Source organism: Cetorhinus maximus, chromosome 16, assembly GCF_964194155.1.
Source record: "Cetorhinus maximus chromosome 16, sCetMax3.hap1.1, whole genome shotgun sequence".
NCBI classification, from domain to species: Eukaryota; Metazoa; Chordata; class Chondrichthyes; order Lamniformes; family Cetorhinidae; genus Cetorhinus; species Cetorhinus maximus.
In genome coordinates, this window is record NC_135894.1 from 22090755 (window position 1) to 22114453 (window position 23699).

General features: G+C 38.9%; 1 protein-coding gene across 18 annotated transcripts in view; it reads left to right on the forward strand.

Annotated features, from left to right (window-relative positions):
• The window catches only part of zc3h13 (zinc finger CCCH-type containing 13), a 100837-nt gene that overhangs the window by 13381 nt on the left and 63757 nt on the right, over positions 1-23699 (forward strand). For 6 of the 18 annotated variants that reach the window (XM_078559487.1, XM_078559505.1, XM_078559488.1 and 3 more), the window contains exons 2-8: positions 2587-2719; positions 8849-8958; positions 12936-13047; positions 14861-14975; positions 20055-20194; positions 20333-20380; positions 21241-21392. In XM_078559487.1, the coding sequence (XP_078415613.1) occupies positions 2603-2719; positions 8849-8958; positions 12936-13047; positions 14861-14975; positions 20055-20194; positions 20333-20380; positions 21241-21392 (794 nt within the window). In that variant the 5' untranslated portion in view covers positions 2587-2602. Of the gene's footprint in view, positions 1-2584; positions 2720-7270; positions 7408-8848; positions 8959-12900; positions 13048-14860; positions 14976-20054; positions 20195-20332; positions 20381-21240; positions 21393-23699 lie in introns of those variants that run through there. The other 12 variants (XM_078559492.1, XM_078559493.1, XM_078559494.1 and 9 more) reach the window with 8 other exon arrangements.

The window sequence follows — 23699 nt, forward strand, 5'->3', positions numbered from 1 at the left end:
GCTTCCAGTTTTGGGCACCACACCTCAGGAAAGATATATTACCCTTGGAGGGGATATAATGCACATTCACTAGAATGATGCTGGGGATTAAAGGGTTAAATTGTGAGGCCATGCAGCCTAACTTAGCTTGTATCATGTTGCATTTAGAGGGCTGGGGGTTGATCTAATTAAGATTTTTCAAATGAAAAAGATTTGATAAGGGAGACAGAGACACACTATATGCTCTAGTACGAGAATCCGACCCAAGGGATCATGATCTTAAAATTAGAGCTCAGCCAGTTAAGTGTGAAAGCATTCTTTCATACAAAGGCTGGGGGAATCTTGAACATCCCCCAAAAGGCTGAGAATGTTGGGTCAGTTGAAATTTTCAAGACTAATACTGATGGATTTTTGTTAGGCAAAGGTATTGAGAAAAGACAAATATATTGGGAGTAAAACACCAGCAGCATGAAACAGACTCTTGGCAGCTGATTCTTCACCAAAAAATCCCAGCCTATGTTTCTATTTGGACTTCCCAGAGTTGTATTCACATCTTATGGGACAATTATCTGGTTCCCCCTTTTGTGTTAATTCTATATTGCCCAGCTATACTGATAGGTGGTATCTACACAGACAAAACAGGCGATATCACAAAATTTTGCTGTCAGTTGTTATAAATACCTAGTTCATGGTTCATAGTAATATTTCAGAGGTAACTTTTAGTTCTGGTGAGATTTAACTGTAGAGAAAGGGATAAATGCAATTTAAACAGCTTGAAGACTATTATGCTTAAAAGGTCGGGCCATGTTGACTTAAGAGGTCAACAGCTAGAAAGATAAGATCATAAAACAGCAGTGGGCTTCCTTAGCTGGAGAGTTGGAGACCAGGTGCCTACACTGCAAGCAAAGAAATGCAGCACAGAGAGTTCTTTTGTTTTAGGGGTTGGAGCTGAAATTATTTAATTAAACATTCAATGAATGCTGGAAAACTACATTGTAATGGAGATGGGTGAAGCTTAAGAAAGTTCTAGGGTTTCAATTTACCTGTGTGTTTGCTGGGGGAGTGTGTTCTGTAGCAGGGGAAAATGCCATACTGAAAAGGTGCTGCTGTTAGCAGGCTCCAAACATCTAAAGCATTGCTGTTAGCTGGCTCTGTGTAGTTGGGGCTCAGGAAGAGACCTAGGAGCTATTTGATAGCTCCATGCAGTTAGGGCTCAGGAGAAGTCCTGAGGAGTTGAGAAGGTGGCAGAAGTTCATTGGCTCTGTGCTGGAAAGGTTAGGGTTCAGAAGAAGCTCTGGAAGCCATTTATATCTTGGCATTGAATGGAGCTTGGTGAAATCCAGGAACAGTGCTAGCCCAATTATTTATGAGTTGAAATTGCACCAATAAATAGAGTCTGGAGTGCAGACTTGGAAATCCAGGGGAATGGAATCTCGGGAGGCGAACTTGAAACCCTAGGAGGTGTGCAGTCATTGAGGCAGCCTGATTTGGAGTGGCTTTGAGGGAATTCAGAGACTTGATATTCGAAAGTGAAAAGTTTAGAGTCCCTCGTGTGGGAGACAGGAGTTTCAAAGAGATTTGTTGACTCAGTGTTTACTGACATCTGGGTGGGTTGCTGAGAAATACATGGGAGCTGTCTTCATCGCATTTGCTATTTATTGTACAGCGTGGTGTGTTCGACCACAGTTTGCCTGTTAATTCACATGTACCTCACATTAACCCTGAATGTTAGAATTTAATTTAGATGTTGTAAATTGTTTTATCTTTTTGACCTTGTATAGTGGTTTATTTTGTTTGTTCAAAAATGTGGAATCTTGTGGCTTTATTCTCTTTGCAAGTGTCTTGAATCTCAAACTTTGTCTACTTTAAACAAAGCATTATTGGTCCTTAACTGGACCTTACCAAAAAACCTGGGGGTTCTGGTCTAGGATCATAACACAGTACAGATCCTTGCTAGACATAACTATGACACAAGAGAGGCCCACTGTCTGGCCTACGCTCCCATTAATCTAGCTTTACTCTGATTGCAAAGCATTGCAAAATCATGCCTAAGATATTTGTGTTTTTAAGTTTTCTTACAAATATAATGAAGGAAATCTTCCCTACAGTGACCAATGAAAAGCCTTGTAAGGTAAGGCAAATGTAGCACTGATATCAGGGAGTTCTTCACAAAGAGCAATTATTATTTGGAATGAACTTCTGGGTAGTTGATTACAGAGATGGGGGACTGTAGGCTTCACTGAATGGCTGAGATAAGCTGGGCTGAACCTATCCATATTTATCTTGTGTTTTTGTGACCTTTTGAAAAGTATGGTTGTGAATTCTTAAAGCAATAGACTATCAAATAAACATATCTAGTCATTTGCACGATAAATCCTACCAAGTGCAATAAAGCAAACCCCAAAACTGTGCATCTTCTTTAACACAGGAAGCCTATTTTTATAAATCTGGTGTTTCAATTTGAAAATTCATATTTCATAATCTACTTAACTCACAGCTACATTTAGCATTTCAGTTTTCCATTTATCACGATTAAAGCTAAAACTGCAAATGAAGAAGCTAGATGTTGTCCTGTACGCTTTCATATGGTTGTCTTTTTATTTTTAGCTTCCAATGAATCAGAATGTCAAAAGTGAGGAGGAAGGTTACTGTTGAAAATTCAAAGACCATTTCTGAGAGCACGTCTCGTAGACCCAGTGTGTTTGAAAGGCTTGGGCCTAGCACAGGGTCAAGTGCTGAGGTCAGTATTTTATAATGGGGACAGCTTCTACTCTCCAGTTTTTCTACTAAATATTTTCTTAAAAGGATACTCTGGACAAACAGAAACAAATACTGTAATATAATGTATGGTACAATTGCATTTAATCACTGCGGTGTTGTTAATCTAATAATACCTTTGAATTCAATTTATATTTTCGGATGGATATTCTGAAAAAGAATGAATTTTTTGGTCCTTTTTGAAATTTATTCCTCCGCTTTTGCTGTACACTGTTCTCAAGCTGAGGGGTTTTAACACTTTCTAATACATGTGCCACTGTGTCAAGCAAATTTAAAATCAAATTGATTATCACTGTGAGGTTTAAATATATTTACCTCCACAATATCCCAAAACAATGGCACCCTTTGCATTTTTTATTACCTTGTGTTTTTCCATTATTGCCCTGAAGCAACAAAGACCAGATAATCAAGAGGACTCCTGAATTATCGATGCAAATGATAATTGATCAGAGAAAGAGGATAGATTAAGGTGGAGTACTAAGAGGTAGGGTAGGGAGTGTCCAGTGATTTGCTTAAATCAAATGCAAGTTGAAGCTTGTGGAGGAGGTTGGGTGATTTCTGGTGTGTCATAAATATCTCCTAAATCTTTTGAGTATTGGATAGCAGAATAATTTATCCTAAGCCAAAATGTTAATACAGACTGGAAGTAGGAACTCCTCAAACATTTGGATACTTCATAGATGTGTTTCTCAGATATTAAAATTGATGTAATTTAAACATAGTGTTTTTAGAATCCTTATTATTTTATACGTGACATTTCTTTATTCGTTCGTGGGATGTGGGCGTCACTGGCTAGGCCAGCGTTTATTGCCCATCCAATTTAAGAGTCAACCACATTGCTGTGTGTCGGAGTCACATGTAGGCCAGACCAGGTAAGGATGGCAGTGAACTAGATGGGTTTTTAACGACAATCGGCAATAGTTTCATGGTTTTAAATGGTTTCATGTTTCACTAACTGTTGTGGTGGGATTCGAACCCTGGTCTCCAGAGCGTTACCGTGGGTCTCTGGAATATTACTCCAGTGATAATACCACTATGTCACCTCCTCCCCATAAATCAGTCCTTTCTATTTAGTTTTTTCCGGGTTGTCCTGACAACCAATTGCCTACCTCTAGCTAGTTAGTTTGGTACATATTGTCTTGATCATTTGCAGGTATAGTACAACAATTTACAGTTTTTTTGACTCCTGTACTTCAATGGACTAAAAACCTACAGCTGTCTATAAGAGAGTCATTGTTCTCAAAAGGTATTTATGACAGTACCCTGAGCAACTTTTTTGTGTCAACTTAAATATTTAGGGCTATATTTTGAAAATATAAATGTGCTTAGCAGAAGTGACTTGAGTAATGATCTGGGAATTGGGTAGTGTACTGTATGGGAACTCAATCATTTTACCTTTACGACATAACCGAATCCTACCTTAACTCCCAGCTCTACTGACTCTATGAGCTTTAAGTGAAATGCTCACATAGTTGCATTTCAATTCATGGCACAAAGCTCATTTGGCTGTGGATTGCAGCCTTGTTCAGAGAGGAAACAAGAATAGTTGGTAAAGGAAATACACCTTCCACAAGAATGTATGGTGAAGGGATTACTCCTTCCCTAATCTAGTAAAGGATTTTCTGAGGAAGGGGGTCAAGGCACATTTTTAGAGCAGGCTAGAGAATCCTGGGATGTTCCTGATCTGGAAGTGCTTGCTAACACTGCCAAAATTGGGACATAGTTCCAATTCTAGGTATTAACTGTATCATCTTGGTGACCAAATTCATTTAAATATTAAATTAGACCCAATGTGTTTCTGGTTCCCTGGAGTACAACTTTTTAACGTACAATGGAAAAGATGTATTCATGAACATTTTCTGTTAAATGATTTTGAATACTGTACTGTATGTATTTTCACATTGCACTTTGTTCAGAAGTGTGGCTGTGGTGTCCAGAAGTAAAGCGCAGAATTCACACTATGGTATCACTGTGTTTGACTGATATTACTGATTCATTGCTGTGCCGTGGTGTGCTCCATACTTCTCATTTCGAGTCATCTGTTTGCCATTTTTCTCTTTATAAAATCATAATGGAAAAAAGATTGTACAGCAATGCCCACTGTATGATACACTCAACAGGCCTTATTAGATGATCAAAATAAAATGTGGTGTTTCTCCTGTTTTACTTCTATTGTTGTGAGAAAAATGTCTCCCTCCAGAAATGAAAGAAAGGAAGGTTAATTTAGGAGAGTTGGTGTTACTTAGAATAGTAGGTCATTTTTTGTGGAGTGAAAAGAATGGTTTCAATGATGCTGACGCAGCCTGAAGTGTCTGGAAAATTTTAAATATAACTATTGTGAAAATTCAGCATAAACTCATATTTGTATTTCATGATTACTCTTGAATGTTGCTATGCATTACACCACTCTGTGAAATACTGCTTCTTTGTACGTTTGAAAAACGCAACCTCGGTATCATGTTTTTTAACCCGTGAGGTTCATTTCACAGAATCACAATATTGTTATGGCGCAGAAGGAAGCCATTTGGCCCATCATGTCTGCATCGGCCCTCTAAGTGAGCATTATGACTTAGTGCCATTCACCTGCCTTTTCCCCGTACCCTTGCACATTGTTTATATTCAAATAATCATCTAATGCCTTCTTGAATGCCTCGATCGAACCTGTCTCTACCAGACTTCCAGGCAGTGCATTCCAGATTCGAATCTCTCGCTGTGTGAAAAAGCTTTTTCTCACATCACATTTGCTTCCTTTGCAAATAGCTTTAAATCTGTGCCCTCTCATTCTTGATCCTTTTACACGCGGGGACAGTTTCTCCCCGTCTACTCTATCCAGCCCCCTCATGATTTTGAACACATCTATCAAATCTCCTAGCCTTCTCCTCTCCAAGGAGAACAGTCCCAACCTCTCCAATCTATCATCATCAACTGAAGTTTCTCATCCCTGGAACCATTCTTGTAAACTTCTTCTGCACTATCTCCAATGCATTCACATCCTTCCTGTAGTGCGGTGCCCAGAATTGTACACAATACTTCAGCTGAGGCTTAACTAGTGTCTTATGTAAACTCAGCATAACCTCCTTTCTCTTGTACTCTATGCCCCTATTAATAAAGCCCAGGAAACTGTATGCTTTATTAACTGCTCTCTCCACCTGTCCTGCCATCTTCAATGATCTAGGCACATATACACCCAGGTCCCTCTGCTCCTGCACTTCTTTGTAGTATAGTATGATTTAAATTAGAAATCACCTGTATCAACACCAGTTTCCTTTCAAAGATTCTTTTGTAATCCCTGCTTGACAGTCATAGGATATTATATTGCATGGAAGGTATCTATACTTTAGCTATAATTTTATAATATGACGTTAAAATGCTCTGGTAATTTTTGTAGTAGCATTTCTGAATAAATACATTGGTGCACATTTATGGTAAAATTATCAGAATTATTTGAGTCACAACAAGGCTAACTAAAAAACCTTGGCCATATAGCCATAACGCACATTAAACACATTACTCATAAAACGTTTCTCATCAGTCATTGTCATTGATAGAATGAGAGCAATGAGTTTGAGTCTCAGCTGCCAGTCACATTTGTGATATTTTTAGCCAGACTACTAAGTAGAGTATTGTACATGAACAAGGGCGATAATATAATCTTGTCATAAGGTAGCATGAGGTAGCAGCATTTGTTGATTGTTAGCACTTTTACCTGTCTGCAGCCGTTGTTTAGATTTTTCAAGTTGACTCCCATTTTTGGTAAGCATATTGGATTTTATAATTAGATGACAGTTGACCTCACAACTTGCTCTGTACTAGTTAGGATAAACATTATTACCTAGAATACTTGTTTAATGTACCAGGTATTCTCACTTAAAAGAACATTGTCCTGTTGATAACCACTTATGCAGTATGCCATTAGATATGTAAAAGGAATAATTTCTGTATATCCATGAATTATTTATTCACTATCAAACCAAAAACTCAAGACAAATTCAGAACATCAGGCTACAATGTTACATCCATGTTATAAAATGCTGGGAACACTCAGCAGGTCAGTCAACATTTATGCAGTAAGCTGCCAAGTTCCCTTTTTATTGGCAGATTCCTCTGAGAAAATATATACTTGTCTGTTCTCTCCACAGATGCTGACTGACCTGCTGAGTGCTCTGAACATTTGCTGGCTCTGTTTCTGATTTCTGCAGTATTTTGTTTTTTAATCACATTTTTAAATTTAAACAATTTATACATTACACAATTTTTAATAGCAGAGGTATCTAAATTGCAATCTTATGTGAAAGATTTGCTTTCAGAAGCTCTAATCAATCATGATGTACATTTTTTTATTGTAGATATTAAGGTTTTCCTAATCAGTTTTGAGACCCATAATGTACTTGGCTCATAGCCACATTAAATAGTCAGGATTGAAATAATGTACCTTTATAACTATATTAGCAAAATGACTTGATTCTGTGGCTTGCTTCAGTGGTTTGAAGTGTTGTAATTCTTACCTGCACAGATGAAAAAGAGGAGCTGAGTTTGGAAATGGACCTTACTTCTTAGTTTCCAAATGTGACAAGAAGTCATGAAAATTAATTTCCTTGGATGGTGCAGCACTCCGAATCAAATTCATTTTATGTTCAAAACAAAGAAAAGGTGCGGGTTACTTTAATTAAATTAAGGAGATGTGAGGGTGATGGACTATATACCTGTAAAACTAAGTTTTTAAATCTTAAGTTGCTGAACTAAAAACATGCCCATGAAACCCCAAAAACTTGCAGAACCAGGATATTTAATGGGCAAACAAGGTTAGCAACGTTATTTGTGTCAAAAGATGCGTAATAATCCAAATACAAGAAGCTACTGAACAGAATATTTTAACAGGTCAGCAGATCCTGAGCAATTTGAGACTCCATGGACTGACTATTTTGTACAGAATGATGCTGAAAGAAACACCAATGCTATGTTAATAATTTGCTCATATCAACAGAGGCTTTTTTACAGTGTGATGAGCTTTATATACTAAAACTAACAAATAATTATCAAATTACTTTGAGCTAGAGGGAGTCACATCTGCCGAGTTTTCATAATCCCAGGAGAACTGTATCTAGTTTCTAACATCAATAGCATTAGTAGAAAAAAATTAGTTTAAAAGTTATAAATTTTCAGTCCATTTGTAGCTGTTAGTTTCACACCACAGTTGCCCAAAACTGGTAATTAACAATTGTCAGAGAAGCTACTGTGGGGGTGTGAGGATAGTGCAAAATATATAGTCATGACATAGCATGACAGCAGATCTCCTGGTAGGAGTAGCTACAAGCATGACAGGACAGGAAATCTCTGATACCCCAAATGTGCATAATTAGTTGTGTCCCAAAGTGGCTGCAGACATCTTGTAATAGCTTGTTTCATTCACTGTGGGAGTTTATAATTCATGAGGTAGCAATTTCAACTTTATTTTCATTGTAAGGTGGAACTTTGGTTCGTGAAAATTGGGAGTTTTTGGTTGCTTTGGACTTGAAATTCTGTTAAAGCTGGGAACAATTTTAGAAAACGGAAAATTGGGATTAGGGAGATTGATGAAACTGATGTCTGCTGTACTATGGTAACTTTCTATAAATTCTCTATAGTGGTCTGCCTTTATAGAATCTTAGTTCATAAGTTTCCAAATTTTGTCACAACTTGCATTATCATTTAGCACCAGTGTTAGGAATGTATTTAATAAGACACATACAGTAGCTTGGTCCAGTAACGTTGCTGTATATTTTGAACCAATCTTGAACCATCTTTGAATGCTTTTGTGAGAGTTGTATACTCCATTGAGCATATTCAGGTCTTTGTGAATGTTACATTGTATCAAAAGGCACAGTAACACAATTGGTAAATACTAAACCAAAATATTAGCCTTGAACACTGAAGAGGCGAAATCTTTGATTATTTGTAATGAAAATATGGTTTGTGTGACAAGGCTTTCAATAGCAGGTTTTTTATATAAGTTATAAAAAGGATAATCCGTGTTTATTATATTGGTCAAATCTATTTTTAAAAGCTATTGTCAACAATTGTATAATGACAAATTCCCTGTATTTCTATCTAGACACAATGCCGTAATTGGATGAAAACTGGCCTCTGCCCATATGGGAACACCTGTAGGTTTACGCATGGATCCTCACCCAGAGGTAAAGGATATAGTGCCACATATAGAAGGTAAACATAACTGATTTTTAAAAACTTAAAGAAAATGATTTTAATAACCCTTTTGTAGAACATTGTAGCATGATTTCTTCAGGATTATCCACTAAAATTTATATATTTGATACATTGATCCTGTTATAAAACAACATGCTTCAAATCACCATGCTAATGCTACAGGAAATCTGCTGTATTTAAATATTTTTTAAAAAAGGGTACTACATCTGCCAATGTCCACCTAAATTGGCTCAAATTTCACATCTACAAATCAGGGAGACATCATTTCAATCAGCAAGTTAAGTAGCAATCAAAAACCTTAAATTTAGAATTTTATAAGAAAAAATGAAAATGGGGTGATCAGCAATAGACACCAAAAAAAAATAGAGGGAATTAACCAATTTGACACTTAAAATAGTCTTTAAAATGTTTTTGGATGCTACCCTCAGCCAGTTAACAATACAAAGGTTACAAAAAAAAAGACTTGTTAATTAACAGATAAAATAAAATTGCAAAAAAACTCCATCTTTCTCATAAAATTCCCCAACTCCTGTTCTAAACACCTCTATTTAGGATCTACCATTTGTGTTGAACTTAAGATTTCTTTACAATCAACGAGCACTGATTGAACTATTGTCACCATGTGCGTGGCAACATGACTGAGTGCACTGAAGAAAGGGAGGGGCTTTAAGCTACTACTCAAGCCAAATTGTTCCTGACAAATGAAGGACTGGACCATGAAATTTTAAATTTGCTGCGATTTTAAAAAACTACCTACTAGCCAGCCACAAAATCATCTATCATTCAGTGTCACAGATAGGTTCAGGTACTGGCATCTTTGCATATTGACAGGAATAAATAGGAGACTGGAATCTGGAAGATGGAGCAGGAAACCAAGAGCCTGATAAATGTGGGCCAGGAGAAGGATGGGGTTGTATAGGTTTTTCTGTAGTTTAGTGTTTTAGTTGCCTACTAAATAATGTTTAGTTAACATTGATTTTAGTTTGTTTGTTACAGTAAAAGTCTTAAAATGTAAAATCTTGTGCAATTCTTTGCATTGGTCACTGGGAAATTCATATCTCTTTAAAAAGTTATCGGAATCTACTGCGATCGTAACAACTCGAGGTAACTCGGTGAACACTAAAGATTTTAAAGAATATCTGGAGACTTGCATGTTAAATTGTAGAAGAAATGGAAGTCTAAGGGAAGTGAGTGTCCGTCAATAAGGCTATTTTATTACATTCAGTACACGTTGTTGAGGTGTTGCTTATAATTGTTCTTGCATTCAGTGTACCTTAACAAAGTAGTAGTAGTGAGGAAGCGTAGCTGTTTTTGCCCAAAAAACAGAAAACTCAAGATCTATATCCAGCGATTTTGAAATTGAATTTAATATGAAACTAAAATGATTATCGCCATTTTTAAGTAGTGGAAATATAATAGGTTTAACAGCAAATTAATACAAGCAGCTTTTATCACATCACGTGGAATCTAATCAATCTGAAATTCATGGTAAGTGTTCACATTCATTTCTCCTTTGCCTAATAATGCATCGATTTTAGGGTGTTACTTTGTATAACATATTAGCAACAGGAATGAAATCCCCCCTGTCTTCCACCCATAAAACAGTGAAAATGAAGAAAACTATCTGCTTTTATATTTCTGGCAAGCTTTCTCTCATACTCTAATATTTCTCTCCTTATTAGCCTTTTAGTCATTCTTTGTTGTTCCTTATATTCTGTCAAGTCTTCTAACCTACCACCTGTCTTTGAACAATTATATGGTTTTTCATTAAGTTTGATACTATCTTTAATCTTTCTAGTCAACCACGGATGGTGTTTCTGTCCCTTGGACTTTTTCTTATTCATTGGGAATGTATCTATTCTGTGCATTCTGAAATATCCCCCTTAAATGTTAGCCACTGCCTCTCTATTGACCTATTCCTTAACCTAATTTGCCAATTCACTTTAGCCAGCTCAGCCTTCATGACCTCATAATTGCCCTTATTTAAGTTTTAAAACCTAGTCTCAGATCCACTCCTCTCTCTCTCAAACTGAACGTAAAGTTCAATCATATTATGGTCACTGCTACCTAGGGGCGCCTTCACTATGAGATCATTAATTACTCCCATCTCATTGCACAATACCAGGTCTAGTACAGCCTGCTCTCTGGTTGGCTCCAGAACATGCTGTTCCAAAAAACTATTCCAAAATCATTCAATGGACTCCTCATCGAGGCTATCTTTGCCCATCTGACTTTTCCAGTCTATATGTAAATTAAAGCCTCCCATGATTATCACAGTGCCTTTCTGACAAGCTCCAATTATTTCTTCCTTTATGCTCAACGTTACCATGTGGTTACTATTAGGGGGCCTATAGTCAACTCCCACAAGTGACTTCTCACCTTTACCATTTCTCATCTCTACCCAAACTGTTTCCACATCCTGGTTTCCTGAACGTAGGTCATCCCTCGCTATTGTGCTTATACCATCATTAACTAACAGAGCCACCCTTCGACCTTTTCCTCGCTTCCTATCCTTACAGTTATATAGAGTTATACAGATTATCCACAGCAATCAAGACTTCTTGCCTTTTGAGGTTCATATTTATACCACGTAATTCTCTTTCAACCTACTTTATCCATCCTTCAGTGGAGAAGTGGCTAGTCTCTCCAATTCATCAATTTCATTGATGCACTGCCATGATCCAAACCTGCTGTTTGGGAAATTGTGGGCCTGAACTCATGAAATAGTCATTTGTCTCCATCCTCTTTGTTGGACATTTCCTTTTGATGCATGGTCGGCCTACAGGACATCAGTGACTATGTTCCAAAATAATGCATTGTGCGGGAGGCATCTGGGATATTTCTGAGATATATGACAAGATATTATACAAATACTGATTCTTCTCTTTGTAGCACCAACTCCTATGTTCCCATGCTCATCTTTATAAGGAGAAATGATAGGATAAATTTAATTTTTTGAAAATACTTTACGATGTACTTTATGATGTCACGGTGAAATTGTTGTGACTTCAGAATAGTTATTATGATCTCATAAAGTTATATTTTCTCTGAGGACAGTGAAATTTATGACTAAACGCCCTTGAATGCAGAGTCTGTCTCATATGTGAAAGGAATGTAATTTGTCCCGATCCATCAGGGCGACTGAATACCTCGCCAGTGCCACAGGTCCAAATGAGTTGCAGGCTTTCAATTTTGACTTTTTTGATTGCTGTTAATGCAATATGTATATGATAAGTACAATATAAATATTTTGATATTTGAATATGCAGCTTTTAAAAAATATTAGGGCTGTGATATATGTTGTGGGTGCAGCAGTTCAACTTTCATGTATTGAAGCTTAAAATGGTTAGCTCAGAGATGTATGAATAATTCTAAATTACAGTCCCATGGTGTCCTGCTATTCAAGCCTGCCAGATCACAGTCAGGATATTATCATTTAGGCAAAGGCTGTCCAATTTGAATGAACCCAAGTAGAAGCCCACAGCCTGGAGCATCTTGTCTAATTAATTGTCAGCAATAAGATGAGGTTTTTTTGGTTGACGAGCTGTTATTAAGCTTTTTAAGTGCAGAATTGCCTTTGTTTTTTGAACTCAGGCAGAAGCAAAATTTTGAAGCTCCTTCAAGTTAAAAGTAATTAATATTCAGTATTTAAAGGTAGCTAATTGGAAAAAATTAATGACGTCAGACAATTTGCTTGGAGATGCTTGATATTCCTGTTGCTAAATTAAAGTTGAACTTAGTTTTATCAGTTATTATCTGCATTGTGGCTTGTAAAATTAAATTAAAATGGGGATAATTGCATGGGCTGTGTTATCCATCTATAAGTATATCTTCTGCATGTCTCTAAAGCAGTGGTCGTGCATGCCCTCTCAACTGTGTTTCTGACCTAAAGACTAGAAATGGGAATCCCTTAAGAAAATTTCTGCTTTGTGTCAACAGAGAAAAGTGTGTTACTTTATTTTGTGGGTATACAGATCTCCAGAAAGGCCAACTGGTGATTTACGAGAGAGAATGAAGAACAAAAGGCAAGATGTGGAATCTGAGCCACAGAAGAGAGCCCAGGATGAGACTTCATCCCCAACAAGGGTGAGAAAGAACCCCATTTCAGAATTTATGAATTTAACTGATAGATATTCCAGTGAAGGTTGACCCTTTCACCTTGGAGTAGGGGCTAATTTTTGTTCCTAAATAAAAAAAAATTGAATCGAGTTGTTGAGAATTTTGTCAGTTGTTAAGAAGGAGTAAGTGGTAGTGGAACATTTTGGATTGTAAATCGTAAATATTTCATAATATTTGTCAATGTCCATTAATAGCTAACGTGAAGGCTGCCGATGGTCTTTTCAAAAAGATTTCAAATAGAATAACTGAATTTCATATTTTGTTACAATGGAAGCTAGATTTAATTGCATTGGAATTTTGGACTTTGGAATCCATTGAAGCTTATTAAAGTAATTCAATTTGTTTCTAGATGTTAAAATTTTTGAGAAAGTTGAATAGTAATAGCCCAAAAAGTTTTGATTGAAATAAGACTTGCCCACAAAGGGAGGACATGGGCCTGAATTTTACACGCCCTCCTGGTGGGTTTTTAGGCGAGTTTGGGGGGGTGGGGGCGAAGAGCGTAAAATTGCAGGGTCCAGGGACGGAATTCCCTCTGGGTTCCCGCTTGTCCCAACCACACAGCGATTTTACGCTGGGGTGGGCAAGGCCTCAATTGGGAAGCCCACCCTTGACCCAGTTGAGGCCTTTAAGTGGCCAATTAGGGGTCATTTCTTGCCTAGCCTCAATTTTTAGGTTGGTGGGAACTTTGAACCTCTGTGGGGGAAGGCCAGAAAGAATCAAAGTTAGATCTCGGGTGGGAAGGGGGTGGGGACCGCTGTCATCAGAAACCCCCTACTTGGGGTGCCCGTCTCTTAAAGGCCGGTTACCTCCAGGCCCCCCCCCGGCCTCTTCCCCTTGACACCCCGATCACTGCCCTCGTGATTCCCCCAGGCCTTCCCTATCCACCCCACCCTCGGACCCCTTACACTTACCTTGTCCTCCGGCTTCTGGACTTAGGATCAGGCAGGTTGGTGTAGTTCGTCTTCTGTACACTGCAGCGCTGTCTCTGCAGGGACTGGAGAGCTGCCGGTCAATCAAATTGGCCGGCAGCTCTCTAAGGTGGGAATTCCTTCCGAATGAGGGGTACAAGTCCTGCCTGCAGCCAATCAACGCTTATTGGAGTGTAAATTGGCTGCGGAGCAGTTGGAGTCAGCGGGGATGTGAATGGCGAGCCCCTGCCATCCGAAAAATTCAGGTATACCAGAATTCTGTGCTTGTAAAATTGTTATGATTTATTTGTATGAATTTCGATGCAAGAACTAATGAACATATGAATTAGGAGCAGGAGTAGGCCATTGGACCACTTGAGCCTGCTCTGCCATTCAATAAGATCATGGCTGATCTGATTGTGGCCTCAACTTCACATTCCGCCTACCCCTGATAACCTTTGACTCCCTTTTAGTCAAGAATCTATCTATCTCTGCCTTAAAAATATTCATTGACCCTGCCTCCATCGCTCTCCGGGGAAGAGAGTTCCAGAGATTCATTACCCTCTGAAGGGGAAAAAAAATTCCCATCTCCATCTAAAATAGGAAACCCCTTATTTTCAAACTGTGTCCCTGAGTTCTAATCTCTCCCACAAGAGGAAACATCCTTTCAGCACCCGCCCTGTCAAGTCCCTTCAGGATTTTATGTTCACTAAGATCACCTCTCAATTTTTCAAACTCCAATAGTTGCATGTCCAGCCTTTCCAACCTTTCCTTGTAGGTTAAATTGTGAAAAAGTAAACCAAAAGAAATAACCTGCAATATATGCGTTTTGTTTTTTGTGGTACAATGAAAAACGCTCTCATTTTATCTAGCGGGATACTTCAAGGAGCAGACACAGAGAAAAAGAAGACGCTAACCTGAAAATTACAAAGGAGCGCACCCCAGAAAGTGAGGAAGAACCAGCTGATTGGGAAGCAGGCAGGGATGGTAAGTTAGATTCTAGTTCTATAATCAAAAAAGACTCGTATTTGAACATAGCGTTTATAAAATCACTTTCAACGTGAGATCAAAGTTATGAACATAATTATATCAGTACCATTAGCAAATATAGTAGTAAGGCAGTTCAAATAAAGCGAATTCAAAATCAACAAAACGTGACAAAGTTTCTTTCAAGTATTTTAATAACTTTTCTCCTATGTTTGCCACTTGTCCTTTCCCCACCAGAACACTGCATGTGTCTACAGGGTGAGACCGAGGGGAAGAATGAACAGTGTTTAATGTTACAAACGCTTTATGCTTGGAAATAATTCCTGTTCAGCAAGTGAAATAAGGAAGAAAATACATTTCACAAATCCTGCAGGTGTAGGGATGAGGGCAGATGCTGGGATGAAAATTAAGAATTTTCAGAAACAATTTTATAAAGGGACCGGGGCAGAGAGGAATCTAGGGGTAAGTCCAATGTAGATGCTTAACATAACAATATGAAAGATTTTTTGGTACTGTAAGAGCAAGAGTAACTGAGAATTCAAAGAATGCCAACAAGTCCAAAACTGAGGGGGAACAAGAATACATAATTAATTGAATGCTTCTTTAAAATACCAGATAAGATACAAATAACAAGCGCTCCATAACTAGTGATGTTATGACACAGCTGATGGTAAATGCTGAGCTGTTCAAATTCCAGAGTTGAATAAATACTTTGCTTTAGTCTTCATGTTAGAAGATATCTAGCATTCCAAAAACACTGAATAATGAAGGGGCAAAAGGGGGGGAGGAAATAAATACAATAACTATCACTAAAGAAAAAGTACTAGGGAAACTAATGGGGCTAAAGGCCTATAAGTCCCCTGGACCTGATGGGTTGCATCCTAGGGTATTAAAGGTAGTAGCTACAGAGATAGTGGATGAACTGTAGTAATCTTCCAAGAATCGTTAGATTCTGGAAAAGTCCCAGAGGATTGGAGAACGGCCAATGTAACGCCCTTATTCAAAAAGGGAGGGAGACAAAAAGCAGGTAACTATAGGCCAGTTAGCTTAATATCTGTCATTGGGAAAATGTTGGGGCAACATTTTCCACCTGTTGGAGAGGAAGTGCCGGCGCGGGCTGGTGGGTCTCTGATCCCCGCCATTTTAGGTGGGCAGGCCAATTAAGGCCGGCCCGGCATGACGTCCACCAAGAAGCGCTATGCTTAAGTTGGGACATGTCCATAACTTTTATTTGAGCATTTGATAAAAATTTAAATACCCTCATGAAACCTCATGCCGCCCGTGGATGAAGTTTCATGCTTTTTCCGAGGCCCGCCTGGGCTCCTGGCCTGCCCACCAACCTTAAGGTTGGATGGGCAGGTCCAACAATCAGGTTAATTAATTTTTTAATGGCCTTAATAGGCCGTTGACAGTTTGGCGGGCGTGCAACCAATTCGGCTGTGCGACCGCCGAACTAAAAATCTAAATGACGCAGGGTGACGTCAGGACGCATGCCTGACATATCCCCGCATCGGCGAGTGGGCCCCACCTCCACTCACTGACCAGAAGATGCTGGCCTTGGAGTCTATTATCCTTTAAAGGATGTAATAGCAGAGCATTTAGAAATACATAATCTAATCAAGCAGGGTCAGCATGGCTTTGTGAAGGGGAAATCATGCCTAAAAAAATTATTAAAATTCTTTGAGGAGGTAACAAGCAGGATAGATAAAGGGGAATCAGTAGATGTAATATATTTAGATTTCCAAAAGGCGTTTGATTAGGTACCGCATGTAAGGCTACTTAATAAGATAAGAGCCCATGGATCTGGGGATAGATTATTGGCGTGGGTAAAGGACTGGCTAACTAATAGAAGACAGAGAGTTGGGATAAGGGGGGCATTTTCGGGATGGCAACCTGTAACTAGTCGAGTGCCACAGGGATTGGTGCTGGGACCTCAGTTATTTACAATATAAATGACTTAGATGAGGGAAGTGAATGTACTATCACTGAGTTTGCGGATGACAAAAATAGGTGGGAAGGCAAGTGGTGAGGATGACACGAGTCTATAGAGGGATTTAGACAGGTTAAGTGAGTGGGCAAAAAACTTGGCAGATGGACTATAATGTGGGAAAATGTTATGTTATGCACTTTGACAGGAAGAATAGAGGAGCTGAATATTATTTACATGGAGAAGGACTGCAGAAGGTTTCAGCACAGAGGGATTTGGGAGTCCTTGTGCATGAATCCCAAAAAGCTAACATACAAGTTCAACAGGTATTAGACAAGGCAAATGGAATGTTGGCCTTTATTTCAAAGGAAATGAAGTATAAAAATAGGGAAGTCTTGCTAAAACTATACAAGGCACTAGTTAGACCACATCTAGAATACTGTGAACAATTTTGGTCATCTTATCTAAGGAAAGATATACTGACATTGGAGGCAGTACAGAGAAAGTTCACTAGGTTGATTTCTGGGTATGGAGGGATTTTCTTATGAGGAGAGGGTGAGTAGGTTGGACCTATACTCATTGGAGTTTAGAAGAATGAGAGGTGACCTTATTGAAATATAAGATTCTTAGGGGGCTTGACAGGGTAGATGCTGAGAGGTTGTTTCCCCTTGTGGGAGAGTCTAGGACCAGAGGGCATAATCTCAGAGTAAGGGGTCACCCATTTAAAACAGAGATGAGGAGGAATTTCTTCAGGGTAGTGAATCTGTGGAATTCTTTACCTTAGACGGCTGTAGATGCTGGGTCGTTAAGTATATTCAAGGCAGAGATAGACAGATTTTTAATCAGCAAGGGAATCAAGGGTTATGGGGAAAAGGCAGGAAAGTGGAGTCGAGGATTATCATATCAGCCATGATCTCATTGAGTAGTGGAGCAGACTCGATGGGCCAAATGGCCTACTTCTGCTCCTATGTCTTATGGTCAGAGGGAAACTTGAAACAACTGTCACAGCTAATTTTCAATTTGTATGTTTTGAGACGCGGGCTTTGAATTCAGCAATGAGACCACCAAGTATTAAGAGGTTTTTATAAAACTAAGTTAAATATTTATTAATAAAAAGATTGTAAGCGCATAAGTATGTCTACAAATTACTATTAAAATAACTTCTAAATTCCCTAATTAACTCCCAGTTATACTTTCATTAAGGCAACAGTAAGACACATAGATTTTAAAAGATTCAGGCAAAGTAAACGATACCGTGAACAGTCAGATTCAAAGTGAGTCCTCTTAACTTCAGTCCCTGGAGGCAGCAGTTTGCTACATTTAGGCTACAGGCTTTTCACCCTTGTTGGATCTTAAACTGCCTACCCCTACCCTTACACACAGCCTTCGCTCCTTTATACATATTTTCTCCTTTGAATGCAAATTCCCATTGTTTCACTATGTTTTTGGACTTTATCTTTCTGATAATAAAAATCTCTTACAGCACTAAGTTTTACCAGTAATCTTTGGGAAAAATAAACACACTCTTTCTAAACTCCACTTGGCTAGGTGACACATTTCATTCCCTCTTTTGAAAACAGCCTGGTTTCTGGTTTATTTTAAAAAATGCAAAAGCTCCCTTGACACCTATGTATCTAACCATGTTTACCTAATTAACATTTCAAACCTAACTTCTCTTCTTACATTAAAGCACCCAGACTAGCTGCCTTTAATTCAATTAAGTCTCACACAGACACACATAGACACGTCCTACCATTACTCTATTTTACAATAAATTCCAATAACATTTTGAGAATTATTATATCTTCCTGACAGTGATAATTCTAGTAAGATTAACAGCTTCAATGTAATAAGTTGGAGGTTCTCAAAGAGCTGAATAGCATAGTACTGAAAATACTTGAATGCCATACTGGTGGCCATGCTGGGATTGCACCCGCCAATACCCTTGATCACTATATTTCTTTGGCACTATATCAATATTTTAAAATAAAATGAATCTTAACTTTGTTAAGAGGTTCAATCTGCTTTGCCTGATGTAGACTTTTCCAGATAGGGTCCACTTCTGTCCATCTGGAGGGTGACACGTTTCATCTTGCTCAGTGCTGGCCTCCAGTGCTACACCAAGTTGCTACTAAGCCAAGGAACTGTGAACCCCAGTGTAGGGAGTCACTGTCCCTCTGGAAACATTTGTCTCCTAAGGTGTTGGTGGAGAAAAATCCCTGAAACAGTAAAGATTCAGCACAACCAGGTCCCTGCTCTTCTCTGGTGTGTTCTGCTGGGCTGCTGCAATGGAACCTCCAAATTTTTGGGGTCACAAACCCTAAGGAAAAGATGAAGTTTATTCTGAGGCAATGGAATTTGAGGGCTGAGACTTTTTGAGGTGCCAATTATGAGGATGTCAATTGAATACTTGGGCCTCTGTGAATTCCATATGAACTAACATGGAATCTTAATTCAAAAATATAGCGAGACCAAGCCAAGTAATTACAAACCCATCAGATAAAATAATGGAATTGGCTGTCAAAGGTAAACTTGAACTCTCCCGGATGATTAAATAAAATAAATATCAACTTGCATTTAGAAGGAGAAGGCAATTCCTTATTAATTCTGTTGATTCTTTTGATAAGTGAATTCCCAACTGAATTTGATAAATGAATTCCCAACTGATGAATTTAAATACAAAGATGTATGTATAAAATGTGCACAAAATAGTGTTGGAGACCTTGGAATATTAGTACACTATGCTGTTCTGCAGTGACTTGACATGAAATCATCAGAGCGAGTGGAATGCTGCATTGTATAAGCAACCCAGAAGAATGAGTCTGAGGAAGTTATACAAGCTGTAACCTCTGATTATTTAAAAACAATGTAGGTCTTATTTTGAACTGTTCAGCTGAGTCAAGGCATCTAATCAGCAGCCAAGAACACCTTATTTCTTTTGCAAGTAAATGAATCACAATTGTCTGGTCACAAATGGGAAACTTTAAGAACTCGCAGGCTGCTTGAAAATATGTTTTTTACGGCTTCATAATTTCAGTATTTTTGGCTCCTTTTGGGGAGGTGGATGGTGGGAGAAATTACATAGTTTTTACTAAGCATGTTCGTTTTTCAAGTGTGGCCTTTTTGTCTTTCATGCTAATGTGTATTTACAGATTCTGATAATGGAGATATTAACTATGATTATGATCATGAACTGTCCCTTGAGCTGAAGCGGCAGAAAATACAGCGGGAACTGATGAAACTTGAACAGGAGAACATGGAAAAAAGAGAGGAAATAGTCATCAAGAAGGAGGTTTGTGAGCCAGGAAACCTCTTAAATGTAATCTTGCAGTAGTAAGAACTAGGCATCGTGATGGGCCGAAGCATGCTAACAATTGAGAGTGTGACATGTGTTTCAATAATTAAAACTGAATAACTCTTATTACCACAGCCCGAATTGAACATATTGTGCCAAACATTTGGAACATTTTTACAACAGGTTTGAACTTTTTATTACTTATATTTATAATGATGTAATAATAAGGCAGGCCATTTGTTTTTGAGCAAGTATTTAAGGATTAATTGAGGGGGGAGTGTGCAATTGTCCAGTTTACCTAATGACAGTTTGATACTTTTATCTTTTAGAAACAGCATTGTTATGTTTTTGGGTCTTTCCCCCACCCCCCCCATTTTTACACTTCTCGTATCTTGGACTACTCTCTTTGGTGAGTTCCAATCCCTATGTCTTTGAGAGTATCTGCACCATTCTTCCAATCCAGTAAATGTTGTATAAGGACCCAAGATAAAAGGAAAGTGATCTCTGGTTATTTTCAAGCTATTCAAGAATTGCTCCTATGCTGCTACAGGATCACTTTTCAATTCTCACTAAGTAAAAGAAAATCCCATCGCTCCTCCCTCAAGTTTTAAACTATTAAACTAATTTATTAAACAATGAATTAACAAATTTGTAACAATATGAAATATACATGGATATAATAGAAATTCTCTCACCTGTCTCCTCGAAAGGGAAAGCTGTTTGCTAAACTGTTACTTTATAAATTTCATTTCTTATACATATAACCTTTTTTAAAAAGTCGTTTCCAGTAACTGAAGTTCCCAAATCACAAAGGCTATTTAAATTTGAAAGTATGTGTTTGACTTTCACCTGAAACCTATTAGCAGGTAGACAGTAATGGCAAAATAAACTTTGCAGCTTGGGCAATGATATAGGTTACGAGTACAGCTATCGTAGATGCCTATATGCATAATTCAGAGACAGCTGTTAGACCACCATAGCTTCATTTCTTTCACAAATTTTAATGTCTCAGTCCAGATTTTTAAAGAAGTTATATTTTATAGATTTCTCCAGAACCGGTGAGAAGTAAGCACTCCCCGTCTCCAAGAAAGGCAAGCAAATCTCCTAAGCGTAAAACAAGTCCAAAGTTATCTTCATCTGGTAAGAAGGAGAAAAAAGCATCAAGATTTTCCTCTCCTGTAGGAGACCAACAAAGGTTGGTGTGATGGTTTGAATTGTATTTTAAATATCTAGTACTGCAAGTTGGGGGTATGTTATAGAAACATGGAAAATAGGAGCAGGAGTAGGCCATTCGGCCCTACGAGCCTGCTCCACCATTCATTACGATCATGGCTGATCCAACTCAATAGCCTGCTTCCACTTTCTCCCCATATAATTTGATCCCTTTTGCCCCAAGAGCTATATCTAACTCCATGAAAACATACAATGTTTTGGCCTCAACTACTTTCTGTGGTAGCGAATTCCACAGGCTCACCACTCTCTGGGTGAAGAAATTTCTCCTCATTTCAGTCCTAAATGGTCTACCCAGTATTATGGTTCGAGGAACTCCCCCGTTGACCTGGGTCAAAATGGGTTCCTAGTAATTACCTTTTCTCAGATACCAAGCTATTCTTGGAAGCTCATTTACATATCTGCAAGAAGGGGGGCTTTCTGTAGGTAAAGCTGAAATTTAATTTTAAAAAATCCCTTCCGTAGGTCGTGATACCCACTGTATCAAATTGTGTAGCTAAAAACTAGTTTATAGCTACACCACAGTGGCAGAACTGACTGTGGTGAAACACAACCCCTTTCCTGTTTTTTTTTGTATAGTCAAGAAATATTGAGGCATTCCTTGCAAATAATACTGTTAACTAGAAATTATGGGCAGGATTTTGCCCTTGATAGGCAGGCGGGCCCGACCGACTCGGCGGCGGGCGGGCAGCCGATCGCCGCCACCGAAACGGGCCCCACCTCCATTTTAAGTGGGCGGGCCAATTAAGGCCCACCCAGCGGGCTGCCCAACGGGAAGCGTTGTGCGCTTCCTGTGTGGGCGGGGGGGGGTTGGGATTGCCCAACTGCCGGATTGCGCTCTTCCGTGCATGCGCACGAAAAAGCGCACATCTCCCTGAGGCAAAGTGCTGCCTCAGGGAGATCGCTGAAGGGCACTGAAACATGAAAAATAGAAAATATTAAAAATCATTAACATGTCCCCCTCATGTGAAAATGTCACACGAGATGGGACATGTTAATGAAATGCGCTAAAACTTTATTACAATTTTATAATTCCGGTATCAAACCTCATCCCGCCACTGGATGAGATTTGTAAAAAAATCACTTACCCGCCTGCCCGTTGGGCCCGTGCGCTGACCCGAAGTTCGCACGGGCCCCTCAAAATCCTGGTTGATCAGTGAGTTAATGGCCTTAACAAGGCCTTTAATTAATGGCGGGCGCACGTCCTGCTGCATAGCACGTCCGCCGACCTAAGTATCGCGATGCCGCGCACCGACGTCGGGACACTTGCAACATTTTAAGCGCTGATGGACAGGCTCCGCCACATGCATGCCAGCCAGAAGATTCTGCCCTCTGTCACCACTGGGCCCATGAAAATCTGGACTTCTATCATCCTTAGTATCTGTCATGATGCTGGTGGTTTGTCGATCGTTGTCGATAACGGCAGCCTGTGATTCATTTCCTGGTTGATGCAGGTTGTGGATTCTCATGTGACTAAAGTCCGATTTTTATAAGAAATGTTTCTGCACACTTGAAGCATCGGATGCCATTGTCTGAAGGCCTGATCTTTCCTTCATTTCCTTTGGGCTCTCTTTGGATAGCTGCATTTGACTTTATTCAAGTTTGGCCACACTACTTTGAATCAACTTTTGCCACTATTTCCTGTCACAAGCATCATGCTCCCACAAGCCTGTTAAGATTCCGCATTTATTTAGGCAGTCCTTGCCTTTTGAACTGACCACCATGTGGGCTTCAGTTCACTCCAAAATACTCCCATCTAATATCAGGTCTTCAGAATATGGGGATAGCCCACATTAGCTGTGCCTGTAACATCATTGCCTCTGTGCCTGGCATATTTGCTCTTCTGAGGATTTCATTGACCTTGTGCCACCATTGAATTTTCATGAGCTTTCTGAGGTAATCTAGGTGAAAATCGTTATATTTCCTGATGGGCAACTTTAAGTGGCCCAGCTATAACACATTTATAGTCAGGATGTTACAGCTATTGCCTTGTAAACCTTAAGTTTTCGTATTAGTTTAAAGCCCCTTTTATTCCATAACCTCACGTAGCCTTCCAAAATCACTGTTGGCTTTAAACAATCTATAGTTCCCCTCGTTTCCTGGGTGAACATTGCATTACATGGTGCTTCCTTGATAGGTGAATCTATTCAATTCAGACAGCATGTGTTTTTCATTGATGGTATAAGCTGGTATAAAGCTTCCATATGCTTCAGATTGATAGTGAGGCCAGTTTTCTTCCAAGCATCTGGGAAACGGTCCATGCTAACTCAGG